We start from the raw sequence: 27515 nt of genomic DNA on the forward strand, positions 1-27515 counted from the left end.
TTCGTCTATTAAATAATATTTTCCTTTAATTTTCAGTCAACATTTTTCCTGACAACATTGGCCATCAATATGTGCTTGGCACAATGCATTCTGGGATTCCCTTTGCTAAGGCTCCATGTCATGCTGCCTGATTAGGCGGCGGAACAGAGTCATGTTTTCTTAGGCTTGAATCGTTCAACGGGAGGTTTTAAACAGAAAGTACAACAGTAAATAATTCAGTATGTGTGCGAGACATTCTTTAGCACGTAGTAATGAGCATTTCACTCATCTGTCGAGTTCCTTATCATTGCATAAACAAGCCTTACCCTTTTTCATTAGGAATGAGTTCACAGCTGTTGGGCTCTTATGAACACAAAGTGAAATATCAGATGGATTGGTCTGAATCGTTTCGTATAATGAAGTATTTAGGGCCAAGTGTTGAATTAAAGTCTGATAAGATCTCCAGCCCTTCTAAGACAAATGTTTCTGGGATGCTGAAACTCGCCATAACCCTGTCATACATTTTGCGGGAAGAAATTTATTGTTGTTAGGTTGAGTTTTTGAACTCATGTATGTAAAATGATGATAAAATAAATCTTTCATCTGCCTCAAAAAGACGCACACACGCAAAATCACAAAAGCCTTTCATTTTTGATTGCTTTATTAGCCCTCTATGGCATGTATTTTTCCAATAAGGTAATATTTTTTTGACATGCAATAACTCCAATAACTAAACAATGACTTATTCAATTGTTTAAAAAAGTCAAAGTAAAATTTTCAGTAACACTTTACTTAAAGTCCTAATGTATAATGCATTATAAATGTATTCACAATGTACATTATAGTGCATTATGTGTTTCATAAATAATTGTAACCAAAAGTAAAATGCATTATAATATTTGCAGATTCTATTGGTTGTTTGTCATGTGTTTTAATGCATTATACTTTCTAAAGGCGTGTTCAATGAATAGATAAAGTATTACAATGTTAATAATGAGACCATACAATGCATTATAAGTTAAAAAATACTGCATTAAAAAAAACCTTTATAATGCATTATAAAGGCTTTAAGTAAAGTTTTACTGAACTTTCTTTAAAAAGTATTAACTTATCAAGTGTAAAGAGAAACAATATCTGGAGTTATTTCACACTATAGCTAAACTAAATATGACCTTCATTATTGTATCAAATAGTTTATGTTAAAAGTTGAAATGTTAAATCCCTCTAAAGGATTGATAATGTTCTTTAAATTATACTGAGAATTTGCAGTTTAGATGATTTTAAATGCCTGAGTCCCATCAATTAAAGGGATAGTTCACCCAAAAATGAAAATTAGCCCATGATTTACTCACCCTGAAGTCATCCTAGGTGTATGCTTTCGTCATTACGTTGTGTGTCGGGTCAAGTGTTACTCTTTTGCCGTAAATCGATGCGTAGGCCGCCTGCCGGAGGCTAGTTATATTAGTCAATAAAGTTTTAAATGTGGATATTTTTCTTACACGAACGCATCTCTTCGCTTCAGAAGGCCTTTATTAACCCTCAGAGGAGCACTTTTATCATGAATAGATGTACTTTGATGGACTTCCAAAGACATACACCCATTCACTCCCATTGTAAAGCTTGGAAGAGCCAGGACATTTTTTAATATAACTCCAATTGTATTCATCTGAATATGTTTTTTTCCTTGGGGAAAAAAATCCTTCTTGCCGTAAAATAGCTTGTAAGTAACTCTACACCCTTGCCTCATTTAGTATACGTGGTTCTATTAATATGCAAATGAGCCCCGCCTCCACTCACTCACACCAGCTCAGAGATCCACTGGTTAACATTCACAACTTGATCTGATTGGTTACAAGGTCGTTTGTGACGTCAGAAACACCAGCGATTTCAAACCGTGTTTTTGAGACTGTCTTTGGTTCACTGCAGTTTTAAGGAGAAAATACTCAACAATGGTGTCGTCGACTTATGAATTTACACATGGTTTGTCTTAAAGCATATTAAAAACACCACATAGACATATAAATAACATTAAAAGCTTGATTTTCACCACAGGGGGACTATAGAAATTACTTTCAATGAACCATTTTATTGTCAGAAGTGAATTATTCCATTAATAACAGTAATTGACCTTGATCTAACATGGTACCGGACTGAAAAAAAAAAATGCGTGCACACTATGTACTACTGTATATTCAATCACTGCATTTTTGCAGGTGATTCTGTAACAATGCTACTCTGAAACTACAGGACCTGAAACATGAGGAATACGATCATCACAGTAATAGTGTGTTTGGAACGAGGCCAGTGTCCAGCTCTGTGCTGCAGTTATTAAAGCCATACATTATAATAATGAAAGTGGCCTATGGCCATTGCTGAGGATTTTTTTCAAGATCATATTCCTGTGTGAGAGAGTTACCTGATTGTGTTGAGATTAATGAATTCAAACGCTGTATCATTCCTTCAAAATAATGCCAATAGAAATCTTTCAATCTCCCATTTGTAAACGATAATAATAATACAAAAATGTATATTGGTTGAGGCTTGGGCTATTAAGACCTAAAAATGCCACTCATAAACCAATGTCCACCCTGTTAAAGGATACAGTATGTGTATAAAATAACTTTTTTAAAAGTTGATAAACGTTTCTTCCAAGAACATAAATCCTCCAATTAGAATTTAGAGTTGAAATTCTACATTTGGTTCCAAAGACCACGTAAACATACAGGAAGACTGACTTTTTTCTCAGAATTGTATGATATAAAGTTGCAATTGCGAGAAAAAAGTCAGAATTGTGAGTTTATATCATGCAATTCTGGGGAAGAAAGTCAGAAGCATTCATAAGCTGAAACCGTGACCGAATAGACAGTGTTTCTGTTGTCCTCTATCTCCTGATTATGATTTATTTGCCTGCCATGATAAATATCTGGATCCACTCCCAAACCTGTTACACACTATCATTACTTGACATGACAGCAGATAAAAAACTAGTGCGTTACTTTTTCTGCAGTCTACATAGGCAGCTCTATCTCCTAAGGCAGAATCCTCTATTAAAATTATATTCATAGCACACAAACACTAGGCAAAATAATAATTTTATTTTTATTAGATTGCATTTCTCTTCTGACATCTTGGTCGGCTAGCATGAACACGCATTCACTTGGAAATCATAAAATATGAAAAAATAAAATAACAATATTTTTATGTCAATCACGTTTAATTTAAAATAACATTTACCCCAAAGTCTTCAAAATGAAGACAAAGTAACATTAATATATAATTGGTAGATTCACATTTTGATTCCGCATGACTGATTTTTCATAAATTGAAAAACATGAGCTGGTTTGATGACTGTTAATTGCTTTGATGAATTTAGAAGAATGTCTATTCATCTGAGAGAAAGAAATGTAATCTGCATCGTTTTGGTTATGAAATTCCTTTCTTTTGTGACTGTTGAATTTCTTTGAATTGCAATTTAGTAAATTCCTCTTCATGTCATTCAAATTTAACAACTTGCGGAGATCCTTCTGATACCAGCCAATACTGTCACAACTACTGGCATTTCAGTATTTCAGTTGAACACATCACAAGATCTACTGCAGATGAATCACTCGATTATGTGCCAATTATGACTTATGCATGTGCTCTGAAATAGAAGAATGGACTGGTTTGCATGTGTAATACTGGTAATTACACAGACATTACTAGTAAATTTCACAACAATTACAGAGCAATGAATCCTATTGTTTTTCAAAGAAACGGCAAGTATACAGTGAATTAAAAGTGACATTTTGAAGTAGAAAGACTGAAATGGTATTATCTTCTAAAACGTACAAACTTTGAAAGATATTTTTACAGTAGCATTTTTGATTATCTGAATGATTGATTAAATGAGATGATCAGCAATTAATAAGCATTTGCAACCTATTTTACTTAAATAAAATTGACTTAGCCACAAAAGCAAAGATAAAACTGTGAAATAAAAGTGAAAAATGCAACCTTATTAATTATTCATGCCCTAGTGCATGATGAGATCACCAGTATCAGAAAGTTGAGTAGGTTTTACTTCATTTTATAACTTTGAAACTCAAAAAATCATTGTAAACATAGCAAACAATTCCAAGTAAAATATACTTATTAGTTCAAGCTTGAATCGAGTACTAATATAAAATTTACCTTTTTTTTTATTCTTGCCTGAACTAACTTGTTCAATGTAGAAATTACATTTGTTTTTGTCTGTACTGTAGTATAAGTTTTATGATTGAAACATGAAAATGCATGAGGGAAACATGATACTTACTGAGAAAAAATGTAGGCTGGAACTTAATTTTGTTTCTCAGAATTGATGTTTGAATGGTGGATTGGTGACGGCACCTGTAAAGGAAAGTGGAATTTCAAAGTTATTATATTTTGATGAAATGCTAAAAACAATTGTTATTATTGTTTGAAATGATGTATCATTCACAATAAAACAAGAAAGGTGCAGTAAGACAGTAAATAGTGTAAATTCTTATATCATGTTCACTTTATAACATCTTAAATGTTATGGTAAGGCATTTATGGTATTAGATTTGATCTGATCAAATATTTAAATAACATAACATTTTTCAAGTATTAAAATCTCACATTAAAATAAACTAGTGCCATGCCCGTGCAAAATCAGTTTTTGTGTGTTTTCAGTAATTGTTGTTTTGGTATGTTTGAGTTTCTTAATAGCCTAGGCTACTATTACACAGGAGCCTAATCTCTGAGAAAACGCTAACGTTAAGCGCACTAGAATAAAATATAATATTCAGAATTAAACAGTGTAGCTGACTTACAAATGCAGTTAAATCGCTACTTTTTCAAAAATGAATCGCTACTTTTTTTTAAATGAATCGCTACTTTTTCAAAAATGAATTGCTAATTTTTCAAAAATGAATCGCTACTTTTTCAAAAATGAATCGCTACTTTTTCGAAAAGAATCGCTACTTTTTCAAAAGTGAATCGCTACTTTTTCAAAAAAAAGAATCGCTACTTTTTCAAAAGTGAATGGCTACTTTTTCAAAAATGAATAGCTACTTTTTCATAGTTCTATACATAGTTTAAAAACTAAGAGACTAAGAACTATGAAAAACTATGTATAGAACTATGAAAAACTATGTATAGTTACATTGTAATAAACGTATAACATATATTTATTTTCAAAAGCTTTTGATTAAAAACTGTGTATTTATATGTGCCTACATGTTTCTTAAATATAAAGTTCCGTATTGATTTGTGATTCTATGTGGAAAGCACATTGGTCAACAGCTGTTGTTTTTAATAGTGCTATACAAATAAATTGTCATTGTCATTGTCATTGTCAATTGTCATTGTCATTGTAATAATACATTGTAATATACATTGTAATAAACATATAATAACACTAATCTATAATTACATTGTAATAAACGTATATTTATATTGTAATAAATGTATAATAAGACTAACAAATGTATAATTACTTTTTTACACTACTTTTTCAAAAACAATCTCTACTTTTTTCAAAAAGAATTGCTACTTTTTCAAAAAGAATAATGTAACAAAATAACACTGTAATGTATAATAATAATGTAAAAAATGTATAATAACACTGTAATAAAGTATAATTACATTGTAATAAATGTATAATTACATTGTAATAAATGTATAATAAGACTGTAATAATGTATATTACATTTTTTTACACTACTTTTTTCAAAAAGAATCGCTACTTTTTCAAAAAGAATCGCAACTTTTTCAAAAAGAATCGCAACTTTTTCAAAAAAGAATCGCTACTTTTTCCAAAAAGAATCGCTACTTTTTAAAAAAGAATCGCTACTTTTTTAAAAAAGAATCGATACTTTTTTAAAAAAAGAATCGCTACTTTTTCAAAAAGAATCGCTACTTTTTCAAAAAGAATAATGTAACAAAATAATAATGTAACAAATGTATAACACTGTAATAAATGTATAATTACATTGTAATAAACGTATAACAACACCGTAATGTATAATTACGTTGTAATAAATGTATAGTTACATTGTAATAAACGTATAATTACATTGTAATAAATGTATAATAACACTGTAACAAATGTATAATTAGATTTTTCCCACTACTTTTTTCAAAAAGAATCACGTAACAAAATAATAATGTAACAAATGTATAATAATAATGTAACAAATGTATAATAACACTGTAATAAATGTATAACACCGTAATAAATGTATATTTACATCGTAGAAAACGTATAATTACATTGTAATAAATTTATAATAAGACTGTAACAAATGTATAATTAAATTTTTTTACACTACTTTTTCAAAAAGAATCGCTACTTTTTCCAAAAAGAATCACTACTTTTTCAAAAAAAATCATGTAACAAAAAATAATGTAACAAATGTATAATAATAATGATGTAACAAATGTATAACACTGTAATAAATGTATAATTACATTGTATTAAATGTATAACACTGTAATAAACGTATAATTACATTGTAATAAACGTATAATTACATTGTAACCAATGTATAATTACATTGTAACCAATGTATAATTACATTGTAATAAATGTATAATTACATTGTAAACAATGTATAATTACATTGTAATAAACATATAATTACATTGTAATAAATGTATAACAACCTTGAAAAAAATCGCTACATTTCTCGAAAAGAATCGCTACTTTTTTACTTCAGAAGTAAACAGTGTAGCTGACTTAATGTTTAGCTGACAGAATGTTTATTTTTAAACCACACATTTTAAACCAAACCCTCTCTAATGTCAGAATGTTTATTTTTAAACCACAACTTCAACGTGTGCTTCTTTTACATATATATTTAACGATATATTTTGCATTTCTAATCCGAACAACGTCAAACTCGGCACTGCACTTACTCGTGCACGTAGCAAGTCACCTGTCAAGTTTGAAATCCATCGGACTAACGGTTCGAGGGATATTCGATTAACAGACAGACACACAGACAGACAGACGTTCCTGTAATTTATAGATAGATAGATAGATAGATAGATGTACCTGTAAATATTATTATATGATACTATGTATTGTTATGTTGGTGTGCATAACAATTATTAAATGATTCTTAATAAAATAACATTTATATGATTACAAAATAATATTTTTAATTATTACTGGCAATTGTGGCAAACATGTTTGAAGAGTTTTTGGGGAATAAGGAAAGAAGGTCTGGGAAAAAAGCCTGACGTCTCCTTTATTTCCTGTTAAAATCCAACTGCACAGCTGCATGGGAAGTGTGTGTGTGTGTGTGTGTGTGTGTGTCCTCATCCTCCTCACACAGGTGCAGTGAGATCATTTCCTCTTAGCAGGGACTGTTTCCGCAGCAAAAGCCTTTTCCTGTCCCAGGGAGAAATAAGGAAACGCATCCTTATCCAGCAGAGGTCAGAGGTTTGGGTCAGAAGAGAGACCAACGCAGTTTCTGTGTGTTTAGTACTTCTATGTAAGTCTATGGCATTTTATCAGCCACCAAATAGAAATCACAAGCTCGAAAACTTAGTAAAGTACCAGCACATTCGCACAAACGGTCCGGGACGAGCTTCATGACACAATCTGACAGTGTTGAGGTTATGAGCAATGGTGATGCAGGCCTTAGCAATCCCGAATCTCTAATTATGTGTTGAGATGAGCGGTAAGTGTTCTGTACACACTTCAAAACTATTCCGAGTTATTTAAAATGCTCTATCTAAGCAAGTAGAAATGACACACACACTCACTGTGTTGAGCAATTTTGTAAACGTGAGGCATGTTGAAACAAAACTCAGCACCCCTGTCATTTCCCATCTGATTCTGTGGAAAATGTATCATGCGTCACATGACGTGGCTCTTCTCGCTATCAGAATGTGTGCATTCCTTCTCCTCAAAGACAGGGTTATCTCCTGATATCCAGGTTATCAACTGTCTGCTGGCTTCCTTTGCATTCCAAGTGTGTCAGTGTGTCACCAAGTGTGTGTGTGTTTTATAGGACAGTGATATATTGAATGTTTACTGTATTTTGATATTAATTTAATGAACATTAGCTTATTTCCATCAACCTGTTTTTATGCGCATTTTGGGATATCAGAGGATGTGATTGGATGACTGGACTAACCAGCGGACCAATCACATCACAGCATCTCGGCATGTTGGTTTAATGGTTTTGAAATGCCTGAGTCAAAGTCTGTCGTCAGAATGATTTGGTTTAATTCTCTCCCAGAAGCGTCTCAGGATTGCGTTCACAAACACCAGCATCCGAACGCAAGAGAACATGACAGCGTTTATTGTGTTTCATCTGACGCTGATGATCACATGGGATGGAAACGCTGCTTTATTTGCTATTGTTTTAAGCCATATCCCAATTTTGTGTATAAGTTCAATTCGCAACATTTAATGTTTTTTTATGTTTTGATTTAATGTTCTTTAAGTTTGCTATAGACTATTACAGACTTGAGAGAGTGAAGACGGGTGTTTAAATATCTTTAAACTTCAGTAGCAAAAATAGATATCCGATTTGGTCTGATTCATTTCAAACGGTCCAGTTCAATGAATCAGTTGTTGGTTCAAATAAATTATTCACAGATTCATTCTTTCTCGTCACGATCAAAAATATTCAAATATAAACTATTATATATTAAATAATAGATTGCTTGTAGCGATTGCCCTGCCCATGTTTTCAGTGTTTGACTATTATGAATCAGTGAATGAGCATACACAGGGTGCATTTCCTGTTTCATAGTCGTGTGTGTGCCGTGTCACTTCCTGTCAGGAGAGGATATCCTGTTAGCTGTGGATGGTTTTGTCCTGGGCAGTGAAATATGACAAGGACATTTACAACTAAAGCAAACAACGTCTAAACTTTGCTTTGAATACTTCTGCTTTAGAATCGAAGTCAAAATATCACATTTACTTACTTCCAGGTTTGCCAAGGTTTCCCGCTGCTTGTGAAAAATGCTTGTATTGAGATATTTTATATTCTACCAATGATAAAACTGTTAGATGTAAAGTTTTGTGAAGGAGGGGCACTGGTAGGGAGCCCCTGACCCTTGTTTATGATCACTACGGTATAGACGTTTTCATAACAGTGACTGTAAAATATGTATTTAAAGTATGGGGGTGGCATATTTTGAGTTTTGGGATGGTCACTGGGCTACTTTTGGGCTATTTTTAATCAGCCATTGATAGTTTTGTTATGTGGACATGGCAACCCTAATTTCTACTGCTCATATTAGGGTTAGTGATGAAGTGATTAAACACTGAGTGTGTAAAACGTCCCACAGACGAGCAGAATTGTGACGGTCAAACACCTGAGGTTTGTATGTGGTCGGTGAGGCTCCTGCGGGTCTGGGAATGATGACCCTGATCTTTCATCTTAAGGAGGATGAGCACAAACACACACACATCTCTTATCCACATCTGTCATTTACACTGGCATGTGTGGAATGAACAAAGGAGATAGAAAGAGAAAGAATGAGAGATCAAGAGACCACAGGGAGAAACTAGGCTGCCCATGTTAGTGTGAGAGAAAAAAAAATGTACAAACCCTGTAGCATCAACAAAATAAGTTGATCCGGCCTTTGTAAGGGTTGTGAAGTATCTAACCTTTGACCTCTGGGTCTCGAGGTTTGTGTGGTGTCGTGATCTGACTCGCAGCTCTGATAACAGTGTCACCGTCAGATAAAACACACTGAATCCCGGAGATCTGGTCAATGTGGCTTCAGTTTCCTGCAGAAACATTAAAGCTGAAGTGGGTCATTCTTTCAGTGATAAAATACATTCATTATCTAACCCAGCTTAAAATATGCAAAAAGGAATATTTAGCAGGTTGATTTCCCTGAGGTGTAAACAGTGTGTCCCCATGGCACTATCTAAACATCCATCTGTGTGTTTGAGCAACATGAAACCGCATTCGAATATAATTTCACTTCCTTAATGTGACGTATTTCAGAATAAAACCATCTAAAAAAAAAAAAGGTGTGGGATGAGATCCTTTTGTGGTTTTAGGGTATGGCTATATCTGAAAAAGAAGAATTAACATGTTATAGCAGTGCTATTTATATATTATTATAGTATTTATTAATATTTTTGATTAGCTTTATTTGTATATTTTTAGTTTTCATTTTAATTTAAATTCAAGTAACGTGCTTTTGTCATTTTCAATAGTTTTAGTTTTTTAATATTTCTATTTAGCTTTTATTTATTTATTTTTCAGTTGTAGTTTGAGTAATTTTAGTACTTCAACTTATTTCATTTCAGTTAGTTATGCCAAGGCAACATTTTCACATAATATTCATATTTTATTTGATCTCAATTTCATTTAAATTAAAGAAAACAATTTTAATTTGATTTATAGTATATACTGTATAATATATATATATATATATATATATATATATATATATATATATATATATATATATATATATATATATATATATATAAACCCGCACACTAGTCACGTTTGCATCATCGTAAAAATATTGTATTTAAATTTATGGTTGCACACAAATGCTTCTTTTTTTTGCTGTAACTAAATTGCAATTGTATATTTAGTTAAAATTCTCTGTGATTGCTGTAACCTTAAAACAATGCCAAACTAGCTATCTGGCTATTGAAAGTGACCTTTTCAGAGGTGCAACAAGTTATTATATTACTAGGAAAGATTATGAAAACCAAGAGTTTTTCCTTTGGATAACATGGAATGATGAATGGTTCATATATATGTCTGTGAACTGGGTGAAGTTTGATGTCATGTTGACGTCGACGTGCCACCAGAGCAGCGTTCCTGATTTCAGACCAGTCAGATTTCACTACATCATTTCCTGAATGACTCTCAACCTAATAAATCCCACCACATCTCTGTCATCATCACCCCACCTCAAGACTGAAACACCCCAAACACCCACCGCCATCTGCGTCACACACACACCCAGCACGTTTCCCTTCTGCTCTTATAAGACCACACACTCATTTACAGTGTGTGTGTGTGTGTGTGTGTGTGTGTGTGTGTGGTGGCCATTTCCTGGACCTAGTCTGGTTCTGTGTAAAAGCATCCTCTGATCTCTCCTGAAGGTCAGTCAACACCAGACACAGTTAAACTCCACATGAACACCATGATTTACCATGGTTAAGGGCTGTTATAGGTCATGACGTGAAGTGGCATTTTAATCACGGTAAAAACCTAATGCATTTTTGTGTGCCTTACTGATTTCATAAAAAAAACATTAAAAGCACTACGATGGAAAAGGTTGCATTTTATTAATCAATAATCGGAAAACCATTTTCTCTAAATCTTCACAAAACATTCCCCCAAAATTTTATTTTATTACATTTAATAATCATGGATAAATGCACCCAAAGTAAATCAATTTATATATATAAACTATTTATATATAATATATATATATATATATAATACTTTTTATTATTTTATTACTTTTTATTATTATTTACATTTAATTTTTAAATATGTAAATATACATATTGTAGCACATTGCTACAAAACCTTCAGCTATAATACACTTTGGCAATTACACTGGCAAATGAATTGTTCATGATGAATATTGATAATAGACAAATATTTATAGATCATTGGTATCTTATATAATACTGCCATTGCTGCCCATTTATATAAAAAATAAATCAGAAAGATCACATCATGACTGACAGCAACCCTTAACCTTTACCGGTAAAATCACTTCTACTTATGGCTTTTGTCTAAATTCTGACTGGCTGAAATATACAATTGGTATAAAAGCAGTCTATCCTACTATACTATCACCATCACTACCCAGCTGACAAAAATATGCTCTAAAAACTGTTTGCTAACGTTCCCATTACATTATGACAACATTATTTCTGAATGTTCTCAGAACGTTCCAAATGTCCAGTTTCTCAAATGTTTAAAACGTTTTTTCTTGGTTATGTGAACGTTAAGGGCACATTCCATTTCATCATTCTTTAAACATTATAGAAACGTTACTTTTGAATGTTCTCCGAACGTTCTGAAACGAGGAGCAAAATTATTATTATTTTTTTTAAAATCCATAAATGTTTTTGTGCTAATGTTTTGATAAGATTATTAAAGACCAGATAACTTTGAACGAAGGTCCTATTAACATTACTGGAAGAACTTTTGTTCATATGAGAGAACGTTAGCTAAAGTTGTGAGAGCGTTCCCCTTTAACTGGGTCCTATAATACTTCAATAAGACAGTAAATCAGTGTCTTCTCCTCCTGAATTATTGTTCAGCAATAAATCGCTCAGATCAAACCATATTCGTGTGAAAACATCCATTAAGAGCGTCTGTGAATAATGCATGTCAGACGTCAAGTCTGCAGTGATTCAGATATGACAGATTCATGTTTGAACATGTCTGTTCTTCCAACGACACACTGATACCAATGTGATAAGACATTCCTGAGGCAACCAGAAATCACACACACATTCACATGTAAATAAACGCTCAGCGATCTGCAGAATTTAAGAACTGGCTTCCTTCCAGTTCATGAGCTGGAATTCGAATGGAAATTAAATGCTAAACGCTGAGGATATGTCATCCTCCCTCAGGCATTCGAGGTCACTTCCTGTTTCCTGTAGGATGAGATGCCAGTGTCTTGCTCATGCTGGGGGAACCACTTCCTGTGGCCTGGAGGAAGGATGGGAGGATAAACGGATTGAAAGTTGACAGATATTTCTTGGAGGAAAGCGTCTGTGAATCTCTGACTGAATCAGTTTCTGTCTGAGTGTAAAGCTGATTCAGCAGTGTGATTCACCACACATTTGATTAACGTTTGGGAAGCAGGGCTCATGGGAAACTCCCACCATTGTCTGTTACTGTAATGCCCCAGTGTGCCAGCTGACTGAGCAATTTATGACATTTCTTGACACAGATTTGCATAATATTACACAACTAACTGAAAACAAAGTTAAAAAACAAAATCTGTATTTTTTTTTAAACTAATGCTTGTATCTAAAGGGATTTGCAGAACACTTAAAGGGGTCATATAATGGTACATGCACTTTTCAAGTTGATTGTACTGAAATGTGTGTTGGCAGTGCCTGTACACAACCATCATAAAATGATAAAAATCCATCCAGTGTTTTTGTTATAATCTCCTTATGTTTTCCCCTGCCTCAAATCAAGCCGTTCGACCTAGTGACGTCACACGCTCGGAAGCCCCTCCCACGATTGTTGATTGACAGCAGCATATCAACACAGACCCGCCCTCGCTCGTGAGCGAGCTGTCAATCATAGTCTGCGCGGACCGGCGCGGTCATTGTTGATATGCTGGAGCACTGTCTATGAGCAGAATGGCGTCTAAGCGATTGTGGTGTTCTGCTCTTGGGTGTAATAACGAACACAGCAGTCATTTTAATGTTCCTAAATCCGAACCGCTGAAGACGCAGTGGCTGAGTTTGTTTTCGAAGGGAATATTCCCCACGAGCAACGTCAATGCTCTCATGTTTGCGCGAATCATTTCTCACACCAGACTGCTTTATAAACGAGGGTCAGTATGAGCAGATATTCGTGTTCCTGCTGAACCTCTAGAACAACTGAAGTGAGTGTAACGTTTTATTAAACTTTATATTAATATTTATATTAATCTTTGCAAATCGCTAGCTGCACGCTTCACAATGAATGCGTCTAAGGTTTACACTTAGGGTACATTACGGCATGTTTTCTATGTATGATGTTCTCAATATAATTCATAATCCCACGTTTATACTGAACAACGCGTTATGGTTATTGTGTTATTGTGTTACAAACGGTGTACACAGAACAGAGAGGCGGGGTGAGCAAAGCTCATTATCATTTAAAGGCATATGCACTGAAACGGCGTGCTGAAAACAGAGCTGTTTTTGACCAGGTAAAATAAGTGTTTTCTTGCAATACTAATGAGAATTTGTAATTAAAGTATATTACAAACTTTTAATTTAGACCCTAAAGAATCATACTAGCTTGTACAAAAATGGCATTATATGACCCCTTTAACAAAGGTACACTTGGAATAACACAGGGTTTAATGAACAGTTATGAGTCAAAAATGAGTCATAATTTACTCTGTTAATTTCAAAATGACATATTTGGGAAAAAAATTCCTCTTTTCCATAAAATGAAAACCCTGCATTAACAAGGGAGCAAAAAAAAAAAAGACAAAAAGCTCTCAATGACAAACGTTTACTAACTTAACTAAAATATACTTTAAGTTTAAATTATAATCAAGTACCTTAGAGGTGCTTTAGTATCAATGCATCAGAAGTGTACTTTAAAGCATGAAAAAAAGATTATTAAAACAATGATTTACAATGTACTTTAAAGTAAAATAAGATTATTAAAACAATGATTTACAATGTACTTTAAAGTAAAATTTAAAAATGACTATTATAATGTGCACTTAAAGCTGCAGTCCGGCGTTTTTCCTCTTTGTCGCCATCTCTGTTCGAAATCTGCAAATGCAGTCATTCGCGGAATTATCAACTTTACGTGGGTTGTAGTTCAACACCCTCGACACGGCACAGCGCGGATGAACACAGTGTTTGAGGAGAGTGTGCAGCTGTCAGTCACCGCCGGTGTGGATACTGGCATTCAGAATCACAGATTATTCTTTTTGGAAGTATGACCACCAGACCAAGATAAGAAGTTTCACCGGAAAATGTCATCTGAACAATGTAAGAAACATTCACTTTTGTTCTGGTTCTGACATTGCAGTAAATCGCGCTGATTAAATCTAACAATCGCTTATAAGTTATCATATCACGCAAAACCGTGCAAATTATACTTTGTTCTCAGATTGTTAATGTTAACAACGTCAGCATTGCGTGACTACATCATGTAATGTCCTTCCGATATGTATCCTTGTTTTCGCATGGGTCCGGTTGCAGTCTCTTCTTCTGTAGCCACTCCGAAGTCCGAACGAAGTCTTTTTCATTTTACAGCGGGTGAGTCTCTAGTTGTCACTGGTGATTGTCGTTTGAAACTTTCTGGATCCGCCATCAAATTGATAAGTTTAATTATATCAAGTGCTGTGAGAAAAGGCTATAAATCTCCACCTCTAGCATCCTCACACTCATAGCCTACTAGCCGAGACTCTTCTTTATGTGTACAGATGTGTGTGCACAGATGTGTGTGTACAGATGTGACGTAATGACGCAAAGACATGCTCGAATCTCCCGCGGAAATCAACCAGTACCACTGGAATTAAAAACATTATTACAAGCTTACCGCTTTAAATTGAGCTACGGCAAGCAGAGAGTTTTGAACACTGGCTGGTTATGTATTTTCTCAAATATGTATTTTGGATAATTTTTAACCCAAAAAAAGCTACGGACTGCAGCTTTAAGTGTACTTAGAGATTTCATTAGTATATTATCTGCACGTATATTAAAAAATAGACTTTTAAGATTCGAAGTACACTACAAGTGCACATTCATTAAAATGAAGGGCACTTAAAGCATCCCAATCTTCACATGTTTTCCTCTATCAGTGACTCTTATCACATTCTCAGAGATCTCACCTGTGCGTAACTGTTAATACCCAGGTGAGGTCTGATTGAATAACCTCGGTCAAGTATATTTTGGTTGTGTTAAGAGTTCATGTATTGCTCCACTATCAGTCACATCACATTCAGCATTTCATGTCTCAGATAGCTAATCTCCAAAACCTCACATTCTTCACGTGATTTTAACAGCTTAACTCGAGCGCACTAACTCACGCAGGATATGTTGAAAGCTGGACACATACGAGGGATGTCTAGATTTTCAAGAAAAGAGTAAACAGACTTGACCTCTGTTTAACAGTTCTGGGTTTCCCAGCATTAACTCCTTACTGAACACTGCCAGATGCTGAAACTGCCTTCGTACCGGTATGTGTTGTAAATGTTTTTAGATGCAGTCCTTCTAGCTTTGGAGTCTGTCTTGTATTATTTTGCTACATCCTCAATATATGTGTGTGTGTGTGTGCGTGTGTGTGTGTGTGTGTTTAAGAGGACGTGTTGCCCTGTTAAAACTCAGAAGTCTTTTACTTCCTGCATTGAAACTTTTTCAGCCATAAAGACAAACAGCACCAGATGTGTCTAGCCAGACACTCCATACTGTGTGTGTGTGTGTGTGTGTAATCCAGTCTTGTAAATCCTGTGATTACGCTCCTGATTTATAAATCATGTCGGCTCTTATTTTGGTTCATATGCGTGAATGTCTTATGAAATGAAATCATAATCAGATTATTAAACACACACACACACACACACACACATACACGCCTGTGTTTCTACAAGACTGATTTGATACTTTACAGTACAAACTCTTTGGCTTGTTTCCCCCACAGAAAAAAAATAAAAAGGTACTTGTGACTTTTTCACAATTGCGAGTTTATATTTTACAATTCTGACTTTTTTCTCATATTTGCGGAGTTTATATCTCCCGATTATGACTTTTGTTTGCAATTGCAAGTTAATATCTCACAATACCTCACATAAACTCGCATATAAATTGTGAGTTTATATCTTGCGATTCTGACTTTTTTTCTTGCGATTGCAAGTTTATATCACATAATAATTCTCACTTTTTCTCACTTTTTTATCAGAGGTATGACACAAACTCGCAATTGCAAATTATAAAGTCAGAATTGCGACAGAAACTCGCAATTGCGGAAAAAAAAGTTGTGAGATATAAATGACTTTTTTTATTTTTTTTTTATTCTGTGGCAGAAACAAGCTTCTTAAGTACAAGGTCAACATGACATCAAAATTCACCCAAATTAATATTTAAAAAAGCTGTCATTTACTCACCATCATGCCATTCGAAACCTGCATGACTTTATATCTTCTGTCTTATCCTTAGGATTTGAAATAATTCTGCTGGTTGCTCTTTCCCATAAAATTGCAAAGGATGGAGTCAGACATGGAGTTGCAAAGGATGGAGACTTTCAAGCTCCTAAAAGGAAGCAAAACAAAATATAGGCATCATAAAAGTGGTTAATACGACTTGTGCATTATACTTCAAGATTTCTAAAACCACAAGCCAAAGTCATTATTCATGTGTCCCGTTCATTTTCTCCATAACAATTAAAATAATTCTTCAACCAAACTGCATGAACCAAACCAACCAGCTTTGAGATGAAATTATAAACTCTGATTGTAATTAAAACATTTGAAAACCTGAAAATGATGGATTTACAAGACAAGAAATTATGCGTACTTATTGTATTTTTCCAAAAATGTAGCAAACAAAATATAAATGATGATTCAATAAAACTACTGTCATTGATCCCAAGTGAACATTTGATTGTAAAAATATTCATAAGATATTTGCAAACATATGATTATCAGTATGGTCCATCTCTTATGAGACTTAGAGTGTTGTTTTTCAATTGCTGAACCTTGAATTCACATTTAAAACATAAAAAAAAAAAAAAAAAAATTGAAATTGCACAGAGATCCTAACAATCTCACGTAGGTCTGTATTGAAAGGTTTATATGTTTAAAATCTATTTCTCAATGGAGATAATGAGATTGAACTCGTTTTCAATTTTGTGTCAAAAGAGCTATTTAAGAGATCATTTTTACTCAAACAATATCAACATTAATTAAAAAAAAACTAAAGAACTGAATAAGTAGCAAATGTAAGATCTCAGGCATTTGGTGAAAAGAAAAGCGAGTCCAAGTGGTGAATGAGGAAAGCAGGCCTGTGGAGGGTTTCTGTGATGGAGGAGGGGAAAGAGGGGTTATTGAGGGCGAGGGATGATGGGGGGGTGAAAAATGGGTCACGCCGTCGTACACGCTAACAGAAACGCAGCGCTATGGCAACCTGACAGCAGCAGAAGATCAGTGAAAACGTGAAACTGGAACAGAATGATAATGAGATGAAGAAGTCTGGGAAAGAGCGAGCGCTTCCCTCTCGACAGAGGTTTTCTGACAGTGTGTGTGTGTGTTTAAGAGAAAGGTTGTTTGTAAGCTCTCTCTCTCTCTCTCTCTCTAAAACAACAGTACAGAAACCCAATAACGGATTCAAAAGACACTGTCTCCACACACACACTTCAAATGGTTTAAAACTGAAACGAATCTTATCTAAAACACAGAGAAAACTAAAAATAATCCATTTAAAGACTGACCCTGAAAATTGACCAGACTGACACAGAAGCATTGGCTCAATAGTGGGTGTTTGAGGACGGGACTATATCTATTTGTCCAGCTAATGGAAGATGCTACTCATATAGAAATTCTGGTCACAAAAAGTCTACACATTTTTTTCAGTTTTCTGTAAATTCATGTCTCGACAATAGTGTGCGAATGCTGGTCTATTATTGTTATCTAAACCCATTCTTAAACGGCTCACAAAAAAACAAAACAAACTATAATTGGTAACTTTACATCAGTCAGACGGTCAGAATATATTGTATATTTCCTTTTCTGGTTAGTATTTGCTTTATTGTGCCAATATTATATGTAAACACAACCTAAAGAACTTTAAATTGACTGAGAGAGAGAGAGAGAGAGAGAGAGAGAGAGAGAGAGAGAGAGAGAGAGAGAGAGAGAGAGAGAGAGAAGTGAGAGATTATCGTGCTGTTATGGCCGAGGGGGGTGTGACTGTAAAGCAGTTGCGCTTTTGGCTGTCAGTCTGCAAAACTCACACAAACACACACTTTCAGTTTTGCTGTAGGCGTAACTGTAAGAGAACATCATCAGACATGATCTACATGTGAAAAGCAACATTCAAAATCGTTATATATTCAACCAAATGTGACTCCACCCAACATTTAACTGTTTCTGCAGATCTCAGGGTGATTAATAAAATAAATAAGTGATCATCTCACATCATGCTGAAGAACATGAGCACTGGGGTTCTGTTCATGCAGCTCCGGTGAAGGTATCATTGAAGTTAAAAACACACAATGTAATATACTTTTGCAGCCAATACAGCATCAATTCATCTTGGGAATGGCAGATACAAGGCCTTTAGTGTGGCCAGAGGGATGTAGAGCCGTTCCTCTCCAGAACAGTGGCCAGGTCACGATGTGATGCTGGTGGAGGAAAATGTTTTCCGACTCGCTCCTTCACACTCCAATGTGGCTCAAAACGTTTCAGATCTGGTGACTGTACAAGCTATGGGAGATGTTCAACTTCACTTTCATGTTCATCAAACCATTCTGTCACAAGTATTGGTGATACATTGGCTGATACATGGCACCTTCTTCAGAGTACAATGTTTGAACCATTAGAAGCACCATTACCTTGGCAGTAATGCACACATCATACACAGTAGTTCCCTAGTTGCCATGATATTTCAGCCCAAAAACCATCACTGATCCACCCGTGCTTCATTCTGGATGGGGTTTCTCCGCACGAAACTCACACGGATGTGGAAAGACAGTGAAGGTGGACTCTTTAGAGAACAATATATGTTTCACATTGACCACATCCCAAGATTTGCACTGTTGTCACCAATGAAAACGTCATTTGGCATTGGCACGAGTGACCAAAGGATTGGCTATAGCAGCCCGGCCGTGAATATTACCTCTGTGGAGCTCCTGATGAACAGTTTTGGTGGAAACAGGAGAGTTGAGGTGCGCGTTTAATTCTGCTGGGAGTCGGGCAGCTGTGGTCTTTTTTTGGATACAATCCGGGTTAGTCCCCAGACATCCCTTTCAGACAGATTCCTCTTGCGGCGACAGTTACTCCTGTTGGATGGTGGTATGCAGACATTACCCTGATACCATAGCTCTCGATACACCACAAAGATTTGCTGTCCTGGTCACAGATGAGCCAGCGAGTTTGAACTCTGCAATACACACAACACAACGAGAGACATATCAGAGTACAGCTGTACAGTTGTGCTATTGCTCTGCTAATTGAACCTTCACACACTGCTCTTATGGAATGTGCAATCAGAGAAGATTGGCCATCAGGCGTAAAATCTCCCATATATATATATATATATATATATATAAAAGTATATGTCAAAATGTGCTGTGGTTCAGTGTGCCAACTGCAGTCTACTCATCTACAGTTGCCTCAGAATTTTTGGATCCCTTTGCATATTACTTAAAGAATTTGAGTGAAGTGTTTGTGATAGAGAGTAGATGTAGATGATTAGACTGCAGTTGGCACACTGACCCACTAACACTACAGCTCACACACACATCTATACTACAGCTGTTTCTCTCTCTCTCTTGCTCTCTCACACACACGCACACACTGGGTTTCCATGTTATATGGGGACTTTCCATAGACAATGTTTTTTATACTATACAAACTGTCTCTTCTAGCCCCTAAACCTAACCATCACAGAAAACTTTCTGCATTTATACATTTTCAAAAAACTCCATCTAATTTATAAGCGGTTTTCGAAGAAGGACAAGGATTTCGGATATCGCCATCTTTGTGGACACACACACTCCATTTCTCTCTCTAAAGTGTCTGTCCCTCCCCCTCCATCCATCTATTCTAATTCCAACTCTTTTCTTAAGAAAAGTCCACACACACACACACAGCTTCTTGTAGTCATGCTTGAGTGGGAAGAATCTGTCCACATTTGCCATGTCTAAAATTAAAGAATAGATTTAGTTACAAAACTGTATTAGTTCAGCCAGAAATAAATCTATCACTACTGTCACAAACTTTTGAACAGTAGTGTATATTTCGAACTTCCTTCTCATTGTCTCACTGTGACTAGATGGGTCAAATTTCTCAACACCCAAATGTCGTAGTGTTTAAATGTTCCATGTAAGTTCATGTCTTTTTCTACAAAATTTCAATGTAATTTTCAGGAACATGCTGCTCTTTCTTGAGGATTTTGTTGCACCTCCACCCCCTCAGTTTCCCTGTCGACCCACCAGGACGTGGGGGTGAATTACCCAGCAGCCCCGGGGGCTCATTTCCCTGCGTGCAGACGGTGTTGTGCTGAATGACAGCAGGGATCTTTGGGTGGCGAACACATTCCACTCATACCGGAGGCGGGGGGTCAGGGGCGCTGAGTGTCATCATCACTGCGGTGGGTGGGGCATCAAAACCATGTGGCATTCCAGCACTTCTGTTCTGGGTTCAGACTGACTTGAGCGTTTGGGCCACAATATCAATTAGCACAGAAAATTATTTTGTTTCCCTCAGACAAAAAAAAAAAAGCGCATGCATAATAAAGCATTTACAGTAGAAGTACAGTACTTAGTGTTTTCTGTTAGGTGTCATATTTGATATATCCGGTGTTTATGGCTCATTTAGTATGATATAGTGAGAGTATGGAGCTCACTCTCCAGGAGGCCCAAATTGAGCAAAAATATGCAATCTGGTGTAGTTTCTGATATTTATATGGCTAAAAAGTAAGATGAAATTCTGATTGCTTGTAATGTAAATCAATGAGATCTTTATTGATACATAAAATGCATATAAATATCAGTTGTCATATCTCCCATTTCTATATCTAATTAATACGATATTTAAATGCTTATTTTTATTATCAAAACTCTGTAGTTTTTATTTTGGGGGCAAAACGTATAATGCAATACAATGATGATTGAGAGATGAACGAATAAACATTCCTTTAAAGCCTGATGGATCATATTTGATACATTTTAACATTACATTAAAAAAAAATGATAATCAAGTTGCTTCAGTCCAGTAAATGTTCATCTTGAAATATTAGTAATATATTGAAATATTGTTTTAATATATTACAATATTTATTAAATATTATACAATACAATATATTATATATTATACAATACAATATATATTAAATATTGTGTATTTTGTATATATTTATTTTTCATCACTTTTATTCAAATTCATTGTATGTGTAAGCATATTGGCAATAAAGCTCTTTCTGATTATATAAAAGTTATTCTCACATTTACTTTCACAGCAAAAAGAATTTCTAGAATTAGACAAAAAGGCCTTTTACTTGCTAAAAAAGTATCAAGTATCAATCAGACACAGAAGGCATGATTGTGTACAACCGGTTTTTCATGTTTAGATCATGTTGATAATTTAGAGGTCTTTGCGTATCAAATATGATACAGTAGTGGCAGTTTACTGTTTTATTCCTATTTACATAAGCTTCAAATGCAAAAGGTTTGTGGGTTCTAGGCTTCGCTCACTTTGTCGGAAACATGATTCTCAAATGTAATCTATTTTACTGACCATCAATAAAAGATCTGATGTCTATATATTTGTATCTGTTGCTACACAACTGCAGGAGTCAAAACAAAAGCTGCCATGCACTTATCTATAGTGTTCACTGGAAAGGGTTTCTCAAATCACACGTGTGAGGTCATAATAATATCACACAAATATGGGCCCTAACCTGGTGGAGGTGTGAATGAATAAACCATAAAAAATATATGGCTCACACTCCTGATATGTTTAAAAAAATCATTTCTATAAAAGTATAGAGTAGACATTCAAAAATATGCTCTGGTCAAACTACAGTACAGCTTGATTATTTACACAACGGCAAGAAAAGGAACAGAACGGAAGAGCTAACATTAGCCATTCCTCAGTGAGGGACGAGATCTACTATCTTTTGAAATGCTGATATTATCAAACCAAATGTACTTTCATTTTACAGGATGGCGCGTTTTTGCAAACCAACTAAGAGAACATCACAGAATCCATTCATTCCATTGCTAATACTCACTGATGTTGGTGCTGTTGTTTTCCCTCCAATATGATGTCACTTCCTGTACGGTGATGCCATCACAGGACTGGCTTTTCTGTAGGATGAAAATATAATAGAAAGAAAGGAAAAACTGATAAATTCATTAACGATTCAAACAAAATGATCAAAAAAATCAGATAAAGTAAAAATAAAGAAACATCTAGAATACTAATAAATTGCCTATTTTTCATGTAAGTTAATGCAGCAAATATACCAAAGTAATAAAATATTTAAAAATTCATTCCTATGTTCGCTTCATTTAATACTGTGAGTTTACATGTTTAAAAGTGTGTTTTATATCTCATTATCTTTTAGACATATGATGAGGCTGTGAATACTGTATACTGTTCAAATAATTATAAATTGCCCAATAAAGCTCCTAATCACAGTAGTGGATCCATCCGGTGGAGTAAAGCTGAAGCTCCAGCAGTCTACAGGAGTGTGTTTGAATGGGGCAGATGAAGCTCCAGCCCTCTGGTGCAGATTGGGCAGCGTAGCTTCTGGGTGGAGTCACACAGACAAATACTCACACTTGTAGCTGTGAAACTCTTAGTTTGCTCTCCCCGCAGAGCCGTGTGGATTTACTACCAGAAAGCAGCCTGTACTTCTGTCTGCTGAGCACAGCAGTTTAAAACACACACCAGGAATCTAAGCGCTCGCTCGCCGTCTCTACTGAGTGGGTTTGAATTTAAGGAGCCTCAGTGGTTTTTTTCTGCCTTTATTTTCATTTTTATCTCTTTGAAGAAGACACAAAGGAGGATGGGTGCTCAGTTGACTAAAGGTGAAGCTACAGTGGACGGAAAAGCCGTGGCTGATAAAGCCAATGGTCAGGTGAGGATCTATTCCAAGCACTTTTATGACTGAACTACCAGCTTTCTGATACATTTGAATGGCATCTTATCAATGATTTTCCCCTTTTTATTGATCCCATTTATCTAACAATTAGTTTTTAACAAATTAATATTGGAATTTGTGGTCATTTTTTTGAAAATCCAATTGGTTATGGCAACAATACGCTATCATCTCAGTTCCGAAAGAAGATTTTGTGTAGATGGCTTTTGTAATTTTGTGAGTTTAGGGTAGAAAATCTGGATTTAAACTCTCTCTCTCTCTCTTTGATTTGTTTTTATGGATCGTTTTTTTCTGAGCCCATATTTGAGTTGTTTTAGAGTTATCAGGCAGACTCTGTGGTCGTGTGGCGCTGAAACGGGCAGAAACCCGAATTGAGAACAAAAGGTTGCAGAGCTGCATGCAAATGATGCAGAGCGCTTCTGCTGATCTGCAAACAATGCAATGCATGTGTGTGTGTGAATGCATGGACCATTCCTCTGGTACTTCATTAATACTCATTCTACCCATCCCCCTTAATGCATATGCACCCTTCCCCCTCCATATGTAATGAGAGAGCTCTCTCTTTATTTATTAACTAAATGTATTATTTCACATGCATCTTTATGCATGTGATTTAAAGACCCCAATACTTGAAACGAGATAGTGACCATATCTCAGGGCTATAGTGCTCGGTTGATACATCACCTGAATGGCTAGTTGTCCGATTTCCAGTAAATGCAAGAAAAAAGGAGGTGTTTTACAGCCAGATATTGTTTTAAATGCCATCTTAGGTTGTTGTCTCCCTTTTCTTTGTTCTGTCTGGCAGTGGCTGGTTTTCTGAGCTGTGGATGATATTTAGTGGAACAACACTGCCCCTAGTGCACGCAGTCTGTAATTACACGATATACTTCTGCTTTTGGGTTAAACTGGGTGTTGCTTCGGTTTTTAATGTAATGTAATGCAGCAGTCCTCACATTCTTTTCTGCCTGAAAAACAGTATTTTCTAGGTATTCACTAACACGCTGTAATAAATATCTATTTGAGGTAGCCTATTTTAGGGGTTTGTGATGGCAGATTCTTCTGATATTGTTGTATTGCGAGGTCTAATTCTATATTGAAGTGTTTTAAACTAGTGACTGTATTATTTATTGATAAATAACAATAGCAGTATATATATATATATATATGGCCTATACACACACACACACTATAAGCTATGCTTTGAAAGTACTTGGTTTTGGATCAAAATAAAAATGAGTGGTATCACTACAGGTTTAATTAAATGCTTGAAAAATATTGTGCTATAAACTATACTATAAAGCAAGCATTTAACATTTACTATAACTATAAAAACAAGCATTTGCCAGCATAACCCCTTTGTTTTTTTCTGTCTCTGTGTGTGTGCCAAGATGCATTTGGCTTATCTACCCTGTTTCTGCTTATCTCTTCAGGAAAATGGCCATGTGAAAACCAACGGCGACGTTTCCACCAAGCCAGATGGAGAAGCCGTGGCCGCAGATGGAAACGGAACCGCGGAAGTTTCCAAGGAGGAGGAGGTCGAAAAAACGGAGGCGGGAGACGGCATTGAAGCCGCGCCTGCTACCGAGGGAGACGCCACCAAATCCGACGGGGAAGCTGCAAAGGAAACCAAGAAGAAGAAGAAATTCTCACTGAAAAACTCCTTCAAATTCAAAGGCATTTCCCTGAAGAAGAACAAAAAGGGAAGCGAGGAGGCAGCAGAGACCGCGACCGTGGCCACGCCCACAACCGAAGACAAACCCGAGGAGAACGGCCAGGCTGCTACGGAGACCAAAGAGGAGGAGCCAGCGGAGGAGGTGACCAATGAGACAACGGTACCTGAGGTGGAGGCGGAGCCAAAGCCAGAGGCGGAGCCTAAAGCAGAGGAGGAGCCTAAAGCAGAAGAGCCCGCCCAGGAAACAGAAGCCGCGCCCACAGAGGAGGCTACAAAATCTGACGATAGCCCCGCCCCTGCTGAAGAGACCACGCCCACCACAACCTCGGACCCGGAGCCGGCTACAGAAGAGTGACCTCACTTCACTGTGGCAACCTAGACTGTTTATCTTTATCCTTTTTTTTTTTTTTTTTTGAGATTGAAATATATATATAAATATATATAAATATATGAGACTTGAGCCACAATCTTACAGTTACAGCAATACTACAGAGAATCCAAGTTCTTTTACCACCTTTGCTGATAACAGTCACTATTCAGTGGTGTGTTCCTGACCCGTGTCAGTCCATGGTGCCGCACGTCAAGAGCGTTGTTGGGAATTGGGCCTGTAATGCTCTGTGGATGGATTGATGACTGATGGATTTTCCGCCTCAGAGGAAAAGCAGCCGATGGAAGAGCGTGGCTCCCTGTTCACAAACTTTTCAGTCATTTTTCTCTTTTAAACTTCATCCGATCCTTGATTCTTCAGGGCTGATGAGTGAAATGACAAATTGTCCTCTTAGGAGTTGGTTAAAGGACAATGTAAAACTACGAAAAAAACAAACAAAAAAAAATCTTTTTAAAGTGTTTAAATAGCTCTACATTCCAATTTTTAGCCCTGAAACTGTAGGGTGTCGGAAGATCTGGGCGAGTGAATATAGGTTTTAGTCTTAGTCTGTTTTTAATGATGTTTTACAGTTTTAATCAGATCTAGCTACACATTTCAAAGTTTACGACAAAGGGGAATTAAACCACTGCTTTTATCAAATATATATTTTTGTTCTGTTAAGTCTCTGTACATACATTTTCTGACTCTTTATTTTGCTAACATTTCCAAGTGTTAATAAGATGTTGTACGATTAGGCCAAATAAATGTTTGACCCCCCTTGTGTTTGTTTGTTTTTCTGAAATGATTTTTTTTTTTAAATATTAAAAACAATATCAAACACCTTCATTATCACAAAGAACATGTTTTGAATTGAGCAAAGAATTGTGATGCACATTTAGCTGACTGACATTCAAGATCTTTCAGACGAAAAAAAAAAAAAAATGTTATGGGTTAAGAATGTTAATTCACAATGTCCAAGTATTACATGCCATCACATTATTAAAGGTATCATTTACCAATTTTTGGGCGAATTAAACGATTTCCCTCATATTGTATGCATTTATACTTAAAAGATTTTAAACAAATTATATGATCAATGAGTTATGACTAAATGTTTTTACATTGCTTTAACATTAAAATAAGTCAAGCAATTTTGAACTTTTTTAATAAGTCATACAAGATTAACTCGTTTTTAAAGTTAGTTTAATGTAACTTAAGTTTAAATAACTTAAACATCCAAGTTTTTTTTTTGTGTGTGTATAAAGTCTGTTTTTTTCTGTCCAAGTCGATGAAGTCCAGCATTCTTCAGAATATCAGCTCTTGAGTTCCAGAAGAACGCAAGTCATACAAGTCTGGAATGACATGAGAATGTTAGAATTGACTATAAATGACGATAGCATATCTTTTCCAAGCTTTCATCAGTGTTTTGATCAAGATTGGTGCATTTTCTCCATGGCTCATTCCATCAGGATTTCTTCTCTTTATCAGTTAGCTGCTCGGGTAAGTCAAATAAACACTCCATAAAGAGTCCAAAAGCAGCAGGTACAAACTTCTGATGCTGAAGGCTCTAGAAGGTGTAAAGTTAATAACTCATCAGTCTTTTCTACACCTGATGCTTCCTGCAGATGTAATACTATTAGTATTGTGAAGTTTTTTTCCGTAATGACTGTTAAAATGAACTGAATGTTGATATTCCTAAGTGGAAGTTTGTCCCATTTAAAGGGATAGTTCACCCAAAAATGAAAATTATGTCATCATTTACTCACCCTCAAGTTGTTCCAAACCTGAACTGTCTGGTTACCAACCTTCTTTAAAATATCTTCCACATATCTTCAACAGAAGAAAGAAACTCATTCAGGTTTGGAACAACATGAGGCTGGGTAAATGATGACAGTATTTTCATTTTTGGTTGAACTATCAGTTTAAGATCCCGTAGGATGAAAGTACCTGAAAGAGTTTTACCCTTACGTGCAGAT

At 35.5% G+C, this 27515-nt stretch overlaps 1 protein-coding gene and 1 long non-coding RNA gene across 2 annotated transcripts; one reads left to right on the forward strand and one right to left on the reverse strand.

The window, feature by feature from the left end:
* Nucleotides 1-4260: 4260 nt before the first annotated feature.
* Nucleotides 4261-16866, reverse strand: LOC130085034 (uncharacterized). The gene is made up of 3 exons (XR_008807095.1): nucleotides 16786-16866; nucleotides 9599-9721; nucleotides 4261-4350 (listed from the first exon to the last, which is right to left on the reverse strand). It is a non-coding gene; the product is annotated as an uncharacterized LOC130085034 (long non-coding RNA).
* A 6322-nt stretch (nucleotides 16867-23188) lies between these two features.
* Nucleotides 23189-26316, forward strand: marcksl1a (MARCKS-like 1a). The gene is made up of 2 exons (XM_056250632.1): nucleotides 23189-23479; nucleotides 24931-26316. Exons 1-2 carry the CDS (start codon nucleotides 23408-23410, stop codon nucleotides 25525-25527), a joined length of 669 nt encoding a protein of 222 aa, XP_056106607.1. The 5' UTR covers nucleotides 23189-23407; the 3' UTR covers nucleotides 25528-26316.
* The last annotated feature ends 1199 nt before the right edge of the window (nucleotides 26317-27515 follow it).

Source organism: Rhinichthys klamathensis, unplaced genomic scaffold (genome assembly GCF_029890125.1).
Source record: "Rhinichthys klamathensis goyatoka isolate OS25496 unplaced genomic scaffold, OSU_Roscu_1.1 h1tg000072l_1, whole genome shotgun sequence".
NCBI classification, from domain to species: domain Eukaryota; kingdom Metazoa; phylum Chordata; class Actinopteri; order Cypriniformes; family Leuciscidae; genus Rhinichthys; species Rhinichthys klamathensis.

Excerpts from the sequence above, each read along its gene's own strand:
- marcksl1a (XM_056250632.1), top strand. The coding sequence starts at position 23,408 with ATGGGTGCTCAGTTGACTAAAGGTGAAGCTACAGTGGACGGAAAAGCC. Across the intron at positions 23,480-24,930 it reads CTGATAAAGCCAATGGTCAG|GAAAATGGCCATGTGAAAAC; the intron begins GTGAGGATCTAT and ends TTATCTCTTCAG.